This window comes from Schistocerca gregaria, chromosome 5 (assembly GCF_023897955.1).
Source record: "Schistocerca gregaria isolate iqSchGreg1 chromosome 5, iqSchGreg1.2, whole genome shotgun sequence".
Classification (NCBI taxonomy): domain Eukaryota; kingdom Metazoa; phylum Arthropoda; class Insecta; order Orthoptera; family Acrididae; genus Schistocerca; species Schistocerca gregaria.
Genome location: NC_064924.1, coordinates 499,746,299 through 499,760,784, shown reverse-complemented (window position 1 = coordinate 499,760,784; position 14,486 = coordinate 499,746,299). Strand labels below are relative to the sequence as shown.

Genomic DNA, 14,486 nt, shown 5'->3' with positions numbered 1-14,486 from the left:
ATTGTTGGCTGCACAATAGTTTATGATGTTTTCCACATTCATTTGTGCTAGGTGTACTCACCTCATCCCTACCATGATCCAACTGGTGACACACAAATTTTGTTCTGCTTCTTCCATGCAGACCTGTTTCTTTATTTGAAAATGAATACACCATGATGGATGAAAACTTGTGTCGGACCAGGACTTTAACCAAGATTTCCTGCTTTTTGCAAGCATTCAATTTAACCATTAGGCTGTCCAAGCATATCTCCAAGCCTGACCATCTTTCATTGTCACTGATGTTTCCAAAATATATGCGAGTAGCACCACTGGGCAAACAGTTAGTGAAGGACAATGGCTTACCTTGCCATGCCACACAGGATTTGTATAAGAAATGAATTTAATTCATTATTTTACCCCAAATAGTGAGTTGGTTTCATTTCAGTGAATCCAATTCATTTTACTTATATGGAAAATTAAATAGTGTTTCAAACTAAAGATTCTGCACTCCATTTCAAAAACTATTTGCAACACTGATCCAGTATAAAATTCACAATTAAAAAATGTAACAGTGGTATATGAAAAAACCATAAAAAACCTTTATTCACATTTCTGAAAGCAGAAAAATTATTCTAGAGCAGCTTCCATGAACTCTCTTACTGATAATTTCCTATTGCTTTGACATTTACACCAGAAAGACTGCCAACTGTAGGAAATCCAGTATAACTCAACCAGCAGCAGGAATAGATCTCCACCACAAAAAAATTAATTTGTAACTCATTGTTAATGCCTGTGGTACAGAGCTTTCTACAGTTACATTTGATTTACAGTTCTTGTGTGATTAGTATCTCAATTGTTGATCCATGAAATGTGGCACAACATGCAAAAGAAAAATATCTGTATCAGTTAATTACAAGAATTATACGTTTTTTAAGTTTTTTCTGATATTAAATTTTGCAGCTTTTCCTCTGCTCTTTAATGTATGAAATTTACTCCAGTGACTATACAGGGTGTTACAAAACGGTATGGCCAAACTTTCAGATAACATTCCTGAATTAAGCATTTCTGGACACAAGTCCACATAACATCTTTTCCTTATTTGTGTGCGAGGAATGTTTCCTGAAAGTTTGGCCGTACCTTTTTGTAACACCCTGTATAACTGCTAGGTACATAAAACAGAGTATACAAAGAACAAAGGTGTTACATACAGTTAAAAATTTACTTCTTTCTGATAAGTAGAACCTATCACTGATAGTAGAATATTTCTGAATTTATTTTCTCTGCAGCTTTTGAATTTTTTGCTCTAAGCATGTACATAGTCAAAACTTGCAGAGTCTCTGAACAATCTGTTCTGTTCATTGTTTCTGTACTAATTACTGAGCAGGGTATAAAGTGGTTCTAATGAAAATTATGTTCTGCAGTTCCAGCATAGACAACAGCCAAATTACAGCCAATATTGCTATTATATACATAACAACAAACTTCATAGAGCTAATAGCGTAGCTCACAATGCAATTTTAATTAGCTGTGCCTTACCTATTAGCTTTGCTTATTGGAGAATTTAACTGTCTCTTAAGATGGTACTTCTCCACAAATATTAAGATTCGAATCACATGAACAGATCTGAACATGGATTTTCTGGGAAACTTTTGTCTACTGGCATGCAACTGTGCACCTTTCAAATATGCAGTTAAGTGCATCATGCTTTTGTTAGATTCAGTTACCAAATTATTTCTGTACTCACCTTCTAGAAGCCATGAACCACTTGCACCCCATCCCGTACAAACTCCATAGTAACCAATACCAAAAGGTTCTGGATCATCCCATGACATAAATGGGTGGGCTTCACCTTCCTTTCCACAAGCAATTGACCCAGCTGACCAGCGAATCCAAAACCCTCTGAATTCGTCACCACTGAGAATTCCTGGTGTTTCAACTTCTACCTTATCTGGCTTTTGCCTGTTCTTACGAATGATTGACTTGGTGTTTCCCCATCCTCCAATGAAGATCTATGGAAGAATATTTTACTTATGTGTATATATTTTCCAGACTGCTTACAGCAATAAAATATAATCATGGCATATGAATCATTACATCTAAATATTATCAGCTAATAGTAATTGCAATGTATGCTGCTAGTCATTGTAAATGCAATTGTTGAAATAATAAAATCACATACCAGTTTGTGCATTCCAGATTTAATTTGGGAATTCACCATTGATTGATTTTGCTTGAATCATGGAGTAATAGATGTTACAATGGAGTTAACATTATTACCAACATAATCTCAAAATACACACAATGAAGCTGAATGAACTATCTATGTCATTTGCCTTACTAAACTGCACATAAATATCATCTATTTAATTTGCTGCATTTTATTGTACAGATTTTCTTACCTCTTCTTGTTATTACTCAAGCCTATACACTATCTTATATCAGTTTATATCGAAATGTTATCAGATTAGTTAACTGTAGGCATTGCACTGGTTCTATAAAAATAGCAGGAGTCCTGTCCAATGATTGTGATAGTATTTTCTTCATTTCAGCACTTTATGATTGCTTATTAGATTCAAATCTTTTGTATTTTCATATGATACTGGAAAGTTCTGGTTGGAATATAAATGGAAGGTGTACAGATAACTACTCAACCATATAGTTGAGGTGTTGAGCAGCAAAGAGGTACACAAAGAAGACTGAACTTATTGATTAGCCAAGCTTTTCACAGTGTACCAATGAAACTGGGCTTCACTTGTAGGATAATGCAGATGCGCATACAATATGTGATCAAAAGTATCCTGACACCCCCAAAAACACACTTTTTCATATTAGGTGCACTGTGCTGCCACCTACTGCCAGGTACTCCATCAGTGACCTTAGTAGTCAGTGAACATTGTGAGAGCAGAATGACATGCTTTGCAGAACTCCTGAATTTCGAACATGGTCAGTTGATTGGATGTCACTTATTTCGTACATCTTTACACCACATTTCCACATTCCTAAACATCCCTAGGTCCACTGTTTCTGATGTGATGTGGAGTGGAGTGTACAGGATGACCTCGTCTGTTGCCTAACAGACTGCCAACAGTTGAAGAGGGTCATAATGTGTAATAGGCACACATCTACCCAGAAGAAAACACAGGAATTTGAGACTGCATCAGGATTCACTGCAGGTACTATGACAGTTAGGTGTGAGTTGAGAAAACTTGGATCTCATGGTCGAGCAGCTGCTCATAAGCCACACATCACACCAGTAAATGCCAAACAACTCTTCGCTTGGTGTAAACATTGGACGACTGAAAAAACAAGGTACGGCGAATGGCCAGTGAACATCATCCGTCAGTGTGTGTAGTACCAACAGTAAAATTCAGAGGCGGTTGTGTTGTGGTGTGGTGTGGCCATGTTTTTTATGCAAGGGGCTTGCACTCTTTGTTTTACATGGCACTATCATAGCACAGGCATGCATTGATGTTTTAAGTACATTCTTGTTTCCCCCTGTTGAAGAGCAATTCAGGGATGACAATTGCCTCTTGATATCACCGAGCACCTGTTCATAATGCATGGTCTGTGGCATGACAATAACATCCCTGTGATGTACTGGCGAACACAGAGCTCCAACCTGAATCCTACAGAACATCTTTGGAATGTTTTGGAACACCGACTCCACACCAGGCTTCAGCGGCCAATATCGATACCTCTCCTCAGTGCAGCACTCCATGAAAAATGGGCTGCCATTGCCAAAGAAACCTTCCAGCACCTGATTGAACATATGCCTGCGAAAATGGAAGCTGTCATCAAGGCTAAGGGTGGGCCAACACCATATTGAATTCCAGCATTACCGATGGAGGGCGCCATGAACTTTTAAGTCATTTTCAGCCAGATGTCCGGATACTTTGATTAAATAATGTATGAATCTACATTTTTTTGTCAGTTATCTCTGAGGAAGAACATTGTCTGAAAGCTTAGTGAAAACTTTATTTTTATGCTTGCTCAATGTCTCCACTACACAGTAAGTAGTTACCTTTATGCCTCACATTATGTTTTGTACGATTGCTGTCTACAAAAAGAGAGAAGCAGGGAAAAAGATCTCTAACTGTTGAGGATAAAATTTCTGCATTAAATGTAATGAGCAGCTCACCTCATACATCGGATCAGTTTCTGCTGGTCCTGTTGTCAAGGCAATGTGTGCGTCATTTGGAGTTTTCACCTTGAACTGTGTTGAACCAGATGTAACTGGGTAGAAGTTGTATTCCAACTTATCCGGAGTCTGGAGTTCTGAAATCAAATTATTGATCAGCTGTAATTTTTACCTGAAAGTACACTTTCCTGAAGAGGAAGAAGAAGGAGGAGAAATTTATATTTCCTGTGATGTATATTGATAAGAAAGACATCAATCATCAACAACTTCCCTGTACTGCCTAATGTGCTTTTCTTATTTCTGTAAGTCATGATTGATTGATTTATTGAGCACCTGTTTTATCATGTACAATGATATGGGATTTGCCATATGTTACATACAGAAAAAATATGAATAACAACATATTATGTAAAAAATATCAGTGAAAAATCAGAATTAAATATATGGGCAAAAACAATTATAGCTTACATGATATAAATTTGTAACAATATAGGACACGAATAAGTTACATATATTCTGTGTATAGTGGACAGCAACAAGAAAATGATTATAACTGTCTATATTGACAAATTAATTTTTGTGTGTGCATAAAGGAGTCTACCGCACGACACAAGTTTGTATACGAGTGACGTATAAGATAGGTGAAGGCCCGCTATCTTTCTGAAGAATTCATGTATTCATTAACACTGTAAAAGCTATTTCTAATTAACATTCTTTTGAGTTCACTTTTAAAACTGCTCATCTTTTGAATCTTTTTAATTTTTAAGGGAAGAGCTCTACAGAGAATTTTCGGGTGGTATATTGCACTCTTGTTGTACTGGGCCTTCTTATGCACTTCTCTGTGAAAGTCATTACTCTGTCTTCTTGTATAGTCATGGAACTCACTGTTTAAAGAAGAAAACTGGGGGTGACACTTCAGAAAGCATATACTTTCATAGATGTAAATGGATGGAAGAGAAAACACTCATTTAGAAGTTATTTTCAGTTGGAGCACTGAAGAGTGTTTACTGAAGTTAATCAGAAGATTTAGTTTTCACTGTGTCATTGGCAAAAGAAAAAAAAAAAAAGAAAAGAAAAAGAAAAAGAAAAAAAGAAAGGTTCTCTATTACAATACAGAAGAAAATTCTCAAATACAAAAAAAGAAGCTGATGAATTAAGCCATTTAAGTGATCATTTTATTTTTGGTTTGTGGTGTAAATAGAAGTAGCAAGGTATAGTTACTATTACCAAAACTGGGCAATGTTGTTTATTGCTCAGTGTAGTGAAAAGATGTTTGGACTGCATATGATTCAGAAATATGAATCCCACCTTGGTTATTGTGCTTTTTTAATACAAGGCATGCCTTCTTAATCAAAGACTAATATAGTCAAGACAGCTGCATAATAATTTTGATGATGATGGGTGAGGGTTTTTTCCAAAGTTGTCCATGTGATTCACTTTTCTAGAGTAAGAAAGACTTCTTTCATAGAAGTTGTTCCCATGTGATAAGGGGGCACCACTCCCCCCTTCCCTCCAACACACACACACACACACACACACACACACACACACACACACACACACACACACACACAGCTAACTTCCAGAGAGGAAGTAGCATGAAAACTAAATCTCAAAAAAATGGAATCGCTTTTTATAAATTACAAGCTACATTTCAGTTCTTTGTTTAAGGGCCAACCCATCAGGATGCACTTACGACTCTACCAGTGACGCTGTAGCTACATAAATGGGTGAAGATACACATTTCCAGTCTGACAGTAATGGTTAACAACAAATCGAACACTTTCTGTACAAATCCCCCCACCCCCAAAAAAAACTAGGATGAAAGGGGTGGAGGGGGGGGGGGGAACACATTGAGTCCTCCAACATTGATGGAAACCACTGAAATAAACAGCATCTATAGACTCTCATAGCCATAATGTTCAGAGTTTTATTTATAGTCTCAGTGCTACTGTGGAAATTATGACTGTCAGTGTTGAGAAAGTTTGTTATGGCACAGTAATTCTCAAATTTTTGGGCAATTGCTTTCTTTGTAGGTGTTATATTTATATGAATTGCTACTTCTTTGGTATTCTTTCAAAACAACGTAGTAAGGACTGAAGTAAATGAATCACCACTACCATCATGCTAAAACATTTTATATAATATTTCAGTGTTAAAATTGTGGACATCTGTCGCAGAGTAAACGTACAAGTGCTCAGAAGTAAAAGTAATATTTGTAGGGAGGGGGTGGGGGTGGGGGGGAATAACAAGCTATGATATCCCCTCCTCCTCCTCCCCATCCCCTAATAACCAGACTGTGTTCTATATCTGCAAGTGGACACCATAGAAAGTGTTTTGCTGAGTGCACAAATTACCACTACGGTCTGGCTAAATTAAAATAAAAAGGCATTGTAATTCTAAAAAGTAAAGTGCTGATCATGGCTTTGCAATAAGAAGAACATACAAAATGTGTTGGTACACATAACTGTATATTTATGATTCTGTGTAAGGTCACATTCAACTCATTAACAAAAGAAAAACCGTTTCTAATTTTTAAATTTATTAATCATAAGTACTGTAGTTTCATAAAATTAAAAGTTTTGAACTGTGTAAATTCTGATACAAATATACAGATTATATGACACAGAACTGCGTAACTTTTAATGTGATTTAGAGCTTTGCAGATGAGTTGAAACCTTAAGATTGTCATATGAAGGGGCATGGAAGCAATCTAAATGTATCAGCGATTTTTAATTTTGTTCTTTGGATAGAGAGCTTTACTGTCGCAAATTCGCACAGTTTATTTATAAATGATTATCCACGGTGCTACCTAAACTCACTGTTTTACTAAGGCTTAGCTGCATGTAATCTCTCTTGCAGCGGTCTCTCCGCGATATTTTCAGAAATTTTATACATTATATAACTCAGTACATATCTCGAAATATCTCTTCTTATCTTACCGATTCCTAAACTTTAATATACGATGATTATCAATGTAAAGTAGTTTCAAGCCTTATTTCTCCTTGGAGCGTCCATTTACTCCATGGAATAGCTTCTCTGCTATCTGTTTTCTCTTACGAAAAGGATGAGGAAATTCTTGCGGATTAGCCGTGAAAGAAGGAGGATGTATATGTATTGTTGAGCTAGTCGTCATCTTGATGAGATTCTGTATGAGAAGGAATTTAATACATGAACTAAACTAAAGTAAGTGTGTTCGCGTATTATTTAACTGATTATTATTATTGACAGTCTCTGCTTATTACGCTGTGTTGCACGGGATCAGTGGGGAACGTCCGATTTACACTGGACGAACCTGCCGTTTTGTATGCTCAAGATATCCAGTTACTTCAAATAAATAGGCTAACACGGTCTTACCAGCACATCTCCGGTCTTCCTCATGTGATCACCGAAAGTTAATAATTATTACAAATGTTTTCAGGTGATCGACTGACAATTTTCGTCGCACCGAGACTTCGAAATTGCTTCACTGCCTTATGGAATTTAAGTTAAGCTCAATTTAATCAGGATAGAACAGTAGTGAACTGTGTGGATGTGATAAGCCTGCTTTGTGAATGAAAATTCCCTTAACATACGCATGTTTTTACTATCCTGATCAGTGAAGCTAAATCAGGCCGGTGTGAGAGGTTTTTAAATTTTTTGAATACCACAAAAAAATATTAAACGCACCACACGGTGGCTGCACCACTGAAGTGAATGACGTGTGACTTCATACTTTTCCATTTTGTTTTATCTTTCGAAAAGTGTGTAAAAATCGAAACGAATACATTCAGATGATAAAGTATAAGCAAATTATTGTCAGTACGTAGCCATTTTTTTAATACAGAGAAGAATGCGTAACACAACATTCGGCGCGCAATGCGCAGGGAGGACTGCCCGCAAATGACTTTGCTTCGCCCGGTTGGCCTTGCGCTCGTGCTGTGCCGATTTTGGCTGTCCGGAGTCAACGACCGCCCGCATGGCGCGCTGCACGAGGTAAAGAGCCGCAGCTGCACCTGTCGTGACGTATTGTAAGGGAGCTGTCGTTTCTAGGAGAACAAAGCCAGGAAGCTCACGACGGAAAGGAAGAAATCGGAATATTTTTTAACCATGTATGTCTCATTTTATTCACAAGAACGTAAAATTCAACATGGATAAAGAGATCCATATAGCCGCAGTCTCACTTTCATGACTTTACTTACAAAACAGAATTTTACAAGTAATTTAAGGCAATCGCCAAATAAAAGGCTATTTTAAAGCCACAGCTCTTCACTGGGCATGGTTCTAATAGCGCTACTGTTATCTTTCCATTCTACGATGTGCAGCGCAGCTCATCCAGTATTTGAAAGCAGAGAGATTTACTTAGAATACCAAGAATACAGTAATTTACAATGTTTCAAATGCTATACATACAGCTTTCAACATGTAAAAGTGAAAATATTTGCTATTATAATTATAGAAAAAATTGTATCAGTATGGGCAAATACTTTCTCGCATACTGTATAGTAGCTTCTGGATCATATACGCTTCGCGAATAACAGTTTTCTGCCGTCGTCTGAGAAGATGAGCGAATGAGTACGAACCTGGGGCGACATACGTCTGCGTCCGCCTTCACAAGGCAATGCAAAAGAATGAAATTGATGGTTCTGCAACAGACTTTCTGATTCAACCATACTCATGCGACGCATAACAATTCTTCCACGGTCACAAGTACGCGATGACACGTCATTCTAATTCCCCTTTACTTTTCTTGAAAAATGCGATGAATTTCTAGCTTCCCCATCGGCAAGTTTCCAATAAAACTAACACGTCGATACTGTTCACCCGCCATTTAGCAAACCTATGTGAGATATAGGAAATGTGATCAGATTGTTTATTTTCAGCGGCATGGACATTCCGTCAGAGATTCGCCTCCGTATAACGTGACAATTAATTTGATTAAGTTTAGTTTTGCAGAAATCTTTTACATCTCGCAGTGAAACTTGAGCACGGAGAATAGGGCAAATAATTTACAAAGAAAAATGTTTTATCCGAAATAACGAGATCTAAACACGCTGATAGCATAGATTCAAGCTCTGATGGAAGCAACAAAATTTTGTAAGTACACAACCGTGTCAATAGCACTGCTTTCGGAAGAGCAGAGAAGGCACCTCTGGTTAACAGTTGTTTGGTACGTTCTTTGGTCCACTCAAAGATGTGCACAGTATTGGAACATGTCCTAGATAAACCATTACCTACGAGAGAGGAACTCAAAAATTCTGGCTTCCGCAGGATATGATTTTAAATTAGATTTGAGGTGCGTCTGAAAGTTGTTAATTAATAACACCTCAACGAGCCAATGACTGTCGTTTAATTTCAGTGTGATACGACAATTTCAACCCACACACTGCTACATAATTTAGTGGTATTGGCATTAACTCGTGATGAAATTAACTAAACGGAATGATTTTCATCATGTTATGCTGTATAGAAAGTGACCCACAGACTCAAAATTAGTCAGGAAAATGTTCCACGTCGGTTATACTTACACAAGTTTCTTACATTACTTAACAGAGTGTATTAGTAACAGTCGTATGCCGCAAATGACACCCATAAGGGTGTGTTATTAGAGAAATATTGTAACAATGTCCATTCGGAACTGAAAAAAAAAACATCCATGTGCGAAGAACTGCATATACCTCCTACTGTAGAGATGTGGTAAGCTGTGAAGATTAGAAAACGCAAAAAAGTAGTAGTAGTAGCTTTTGACTACGGGGTTAATTAGTTAATCGGGAGTAAAGTCATAAAAATACGAGTCAGCAACAGTGTGTGCCGTTAAGTGCGAAGGCCACACAAGCTGAGCTGTACCTTAAGCAATAGTGGACTTTAGTGTATAAATAGAACGCCGCAACAACTGCCGTTTGTCTTCGAAACATTACAGTAGTTAAACAGCCCACAGAAAATATTGTTCAAGTTTGTGGGATCTGTAAGACGAACAGGTGACATGGAGCATGCATAAACAACGATGGCACGCGTGATCACAGGTTGTCTGTCGAGAGAAGAACAAAAACGCTGGAAAAATTCTTGGTCGGCAAATGCCATAAAAGAAGCTATATAACTCGCTAAAATCTGCTTAGAAAATGCCAAGAAACTTAGGTTAGGACAGAAACCTGCACAACGGCAACTCAAGCAAGAAAGATAAATTTGGGCTAATAATGTGAATCGTTCTTTCCACGCTCGTCTCCCGAATGTGACGGGACAAAATTAATTAGAAAGGACCCACCGCTACTTTTATAGCGTTTCGTATAGTAAAGAAGGAGGTAACTAAATGAGGGGGAAAGTCTTGTAAACACTGACCCTAGAGTTGAGTTTAGGTAGGGCCTTTAATCATTCTTTCATTTATTGTTTTGCAAAAAAAGTGTTCGATTCGTAAACAAACGAGTGACTTGGGCACTGTACTAGCCCTGCTGAGTGAAATGTAATGATGTGCAGTGCTTGAGTGGAGACGACTTTTCACATCACGAATGCTATCTGCAGAGCACTGCACATTATGAACCTGAGAACAGCAAAGAACATGAAACTTTCCGGCAGATTAAAACTGTGTGCCGAACCGAGACTAGGGAACTTTGACTTTCGCGGGCAGGTGCTCTACCAACTGAGCTACCCAAGCACATTAACTGAGCTACCGAAATCATGACTCACGACCCGTCCTAACAGCTTCAATTCCACCAGTACCTCGTCTCCTACCTTCCAAAGTTCACAGAAGCTCTTCTGCATACCTTCCAGTAAGTTTCACCTCAGCGCACACTCAGCTGCAGAGTGAAAATTTCATTCAGCAAAGAACATGATACACAACGCGGATGAAGCAAACGACCCGATATTCTGTTGCCTCCGTCAAAGTCAACTACACACACACACACAGACACACACACACACACACACACACACACACACAGACACAGACACAGACAGAGAGAGAGAGAGAGAGAGAATACTTTGTCTATATTAATTAGGTCGGTATTAGCCACAACAAGGAAACAACTATGAATATTTCGCTCTGGGGGATAGCGCGATGGTTAGAAATTTCCTGATAGATTGCAGATGACACACGGAATCAAACCCATAGCCTTGCCTTTTGCAGGTAATTCTCGTTTATGCCCCGAGTGCTTATGTAGCAAGATATGCTGGAATGTTGGTGTGAAGTTTGGAAGTAAGTATCAAGGCGGGCCATGAGCCAAGCCTAGGAAACAAAGTGGATGAGTGCATTGCCCGCGAAAGACCAGATTCTGCTCGGCACACATTTTTAATTTCAAGAAAAATATTTACAACAAAACGGTTAAGAATATTGCTTCATTGCTTAGCACAGGTCATGACATTTCATATGTTTATTCTTATTTTAAATTTTGTGTTCCGTGGCCTTTGGAATACGAAAAGAAAAGTGAAGGACCACAATAATACAGTTACGTACTTCGTCATTCCGGAGCTGCACGATGTGTATGTGTGTTTTATTCTTAACGCGAAAGAAGAAGAGCATCGCTTCTCTCGGTACATTATTTCTAGGAAGAGATGTCACTTAAGACAAGAGCGTTGCTTAGTCAACTGGCTGCTGCGCTGACTGAGGGGTCAGTACGACTAGCGGCCGCAGCACCAGAAGCTATTTTTAAAAGATTGTAGTCTTATCGCTGTGACTAGACTTACGGGTGAGTCATACTACGAAAGACATCTCTAAGCGGTTTCAGGCTGTCTGTTGTCTACCGAGAAAACCCTTTCGTCTTCTTCGCTGTAGGGAAGAGTGACTATGCCAATTGTATGTGGCGTTATTCTTTTGGCGATGTCAAATTACGTTTCCACCCAGGTGATCCTTCCGTTAGCAAAACAATAGTGTAATTTTTATCTCCTGATATAGTAGGATGTTCAATAAAAATACAAGAAAAATATCTGGGCATATAGTCACAGAATTAGATTAATACCGTTGTCGATACCCCTTTGTTCCATAAATAACTCTTAGGAAAAGTTCGTGGCAAGCGCCTGCCACCGCCAATCGCGCAAATCGCCTAAGTGACGTCAAATAGACTTGCACCAGGCCGCTGAACAACCACTGATAATGCCGCACCATCGTTTCATTACATCGCGATCCTCAGGTCATACGATCGATAAGTGTTCTCCTATATAGTGTATTCAATTTCCAGCTGTTGAATGTAACACAGACGCAATTTAAATGCCTTTCGAAAGACGTTAGCAAAAATATTTGCATTGAACAAACAGAGTGTTGGGCGTATGTTAAGAACATTATTTGCAAACTGAAGCCAAAATTGGTCCTCTGGACACAGCTGAACTTCAAAATACTGGAAGTCTGTGCCTCATCGGATCCTACCGTGGATACTACACAATGCCAGTTTCAAAAATAGTAAGCAGTTATTTTCTTCGCAACTTAAAGTATAAAAATATTTACGAAAACATGAGATACGTACTTTTATTGTTCGATTGCAATCCAGTTTTTACTGTATATGTGCGACAGAGTAGTCTATTGCAGCGACAGCGTATTACTCTACAGTATGAACCCGCACTCTGACAAAATCGCTCAGGGATGTATTGATATAATTGATCAGTGGTCTCCGGTAGTTCATTATAACTAACTGCATTTAGTTTGATTTCGTATATCCTTTATTATTGTATCTGCGATGCACAACAGTACAAATGTCGACGCTACGCACTTTGTCTCTTGTTTGGAAACAAATTTCTTCCATTCACTCACGGTACATATGTAAACAACAGTAATTCCAGCTTCACTCTTCACTCTCAAAAATGTTATTCGGCACTGCTCGGTTCTCTCTCGCCGGAGTTAGTTGTACGTTAACAGTCACGCCCAGCAGCTGCGTGATAGCCTGTTGATGAAGAGCCGGCCGATATGCACCTCCTGTAAATTTTCACAGAATGCAATGGAGAACGGCACAACAACGCTATGTTCAGTTGTTACCTCAGTTACAGCAACCACATCACAATACGCTAATGTTGCTCATTTTGGTTAGCGCATATTACAGGCTGTTTCACTGCTGTGACGATATTTTCACAGTAATTAAGGTAACTGGTGTAACAGTCCGGGTAAATCCATTACATTTCTAAGACGAGGGAATGGGGACCATGAAGTCTTAATACCAAAATGCTCAGAAAATATACCTGTACAGCATCCGAAATTTTGCTGGTGGATGTAGGGTTAACCCTGAAATTTGGTGGTGGATTACCTTCACATAGAAAGGTGGCACAGTAGTTATGGAGCTAGACTCTCATTCGGAAGCAGCGCGGTTCAAATCTTCATCAGACCAGTTAATAGTTTCAATGGTTTTCCTATCCAGTCAAGGCGAATTCCGCAATGTGATTTCTTTGAAAAGAATACAACCGATATTCTTCCCAATCCTTTTCATGTCGGAGCCTGTGCCCCATTTCAAAAGGTTAGTTAACACGACGACACTACGCTGCGAAATTCCGTAACTTATTCCGTGAAACTAGTTTCAGGAACCTAATTTCATATTGTGCAATGTGCTCTATGTTACACGTGTACAAGTGCGAAGTCGCCTGTGAAACGATTATATAATTATTTAAATAAAAATGTAGTCTCATCAAAATGTTTAAAATCCATAGACAAATTTCACACACACACACACACACACACACACACACACACACACACACACACCAGAAAAAATTATTTAAATAATTCTTTTTAATATAACACGGTTTTAAATTGCACTAAAGAGTACAAAAACTACTTCTAGCCACATGAAGGTTCTTAAGCCCACACACAGTCCTGAAAATTTGTTCTTGCGATTTTTAATAGCTGTGACCATATTTGTAAGATCTATAACGAAAGACGGGTGGTGAAGGCAACAGATAATAGTTAGGGAGTGAATTATTCGTGCATCAATTATTTACTGAATGCGCTCGCCATTTTTCGCTGTAAATCTTACAAGTATTGTCATAGCTCTTAAAAATTCACTAGCGCAAGTTTTCAGGGCTATCTATAAGGGTCGAGGAAAAATTTTATAGTTTTTAGTCAGATTTAAAAACGTTATGTTACAATTTATTTTAAGTTAAATAATTATTTTGCAATTAATTTGTGCATTTGTTTCTAATGGAATGGATTTTTCAGGTTGCGTAGTGTTGCCTCAAATGCAACAACATGTCACTGCTTATTATTGTAATCATCACTGAAATCCCGCGAAAACCTATCCACAGCATAGATGTCCTAGATCCGAACAATTTGCTCACTTTGTATTTCTTTTGACACGACACTTCACCTCAACCCACGCGTGAAGTTCGAACAAACCGACGACTTGCGCCACCACACACCGCGCATGCGCAATGGCCGCTAGCGCAGTATCGAAACACTGTTGGCAGCCTAGTGCCGTCGTGT

General features: G+C 38.4%; 1 protein-coding gene across 2 annotated transcripts in view; it reads right to left on the bottom strand.

The window, feature by feature from the left end:
* The window catches only part of LOC126272871 (uncharacterized), a 48,980-nt gene that overhangs the window by 12,961 nt on the left and 21,533 nt on the right, over positions 1-14,486 (bottom strand). For both annotated transcript variants that reach the window (XM_049976094.1, XM_049976095.1), the window contains exons 2-3: positions 4,118-4,254; positions 1,724-1,988 (exon numbers count right to left, since the gene is read on the bottom strand). In XM_049976094.1, the coding sequence (XP_049832051.1) occupies positions 1,724-1,988; positions 4,118-4,254 (402 nt within the window). The remainder of the gene's footprint in view (positions 1-1,723; positions 1,989-4,117; positions 4,255-14,486) is intronic.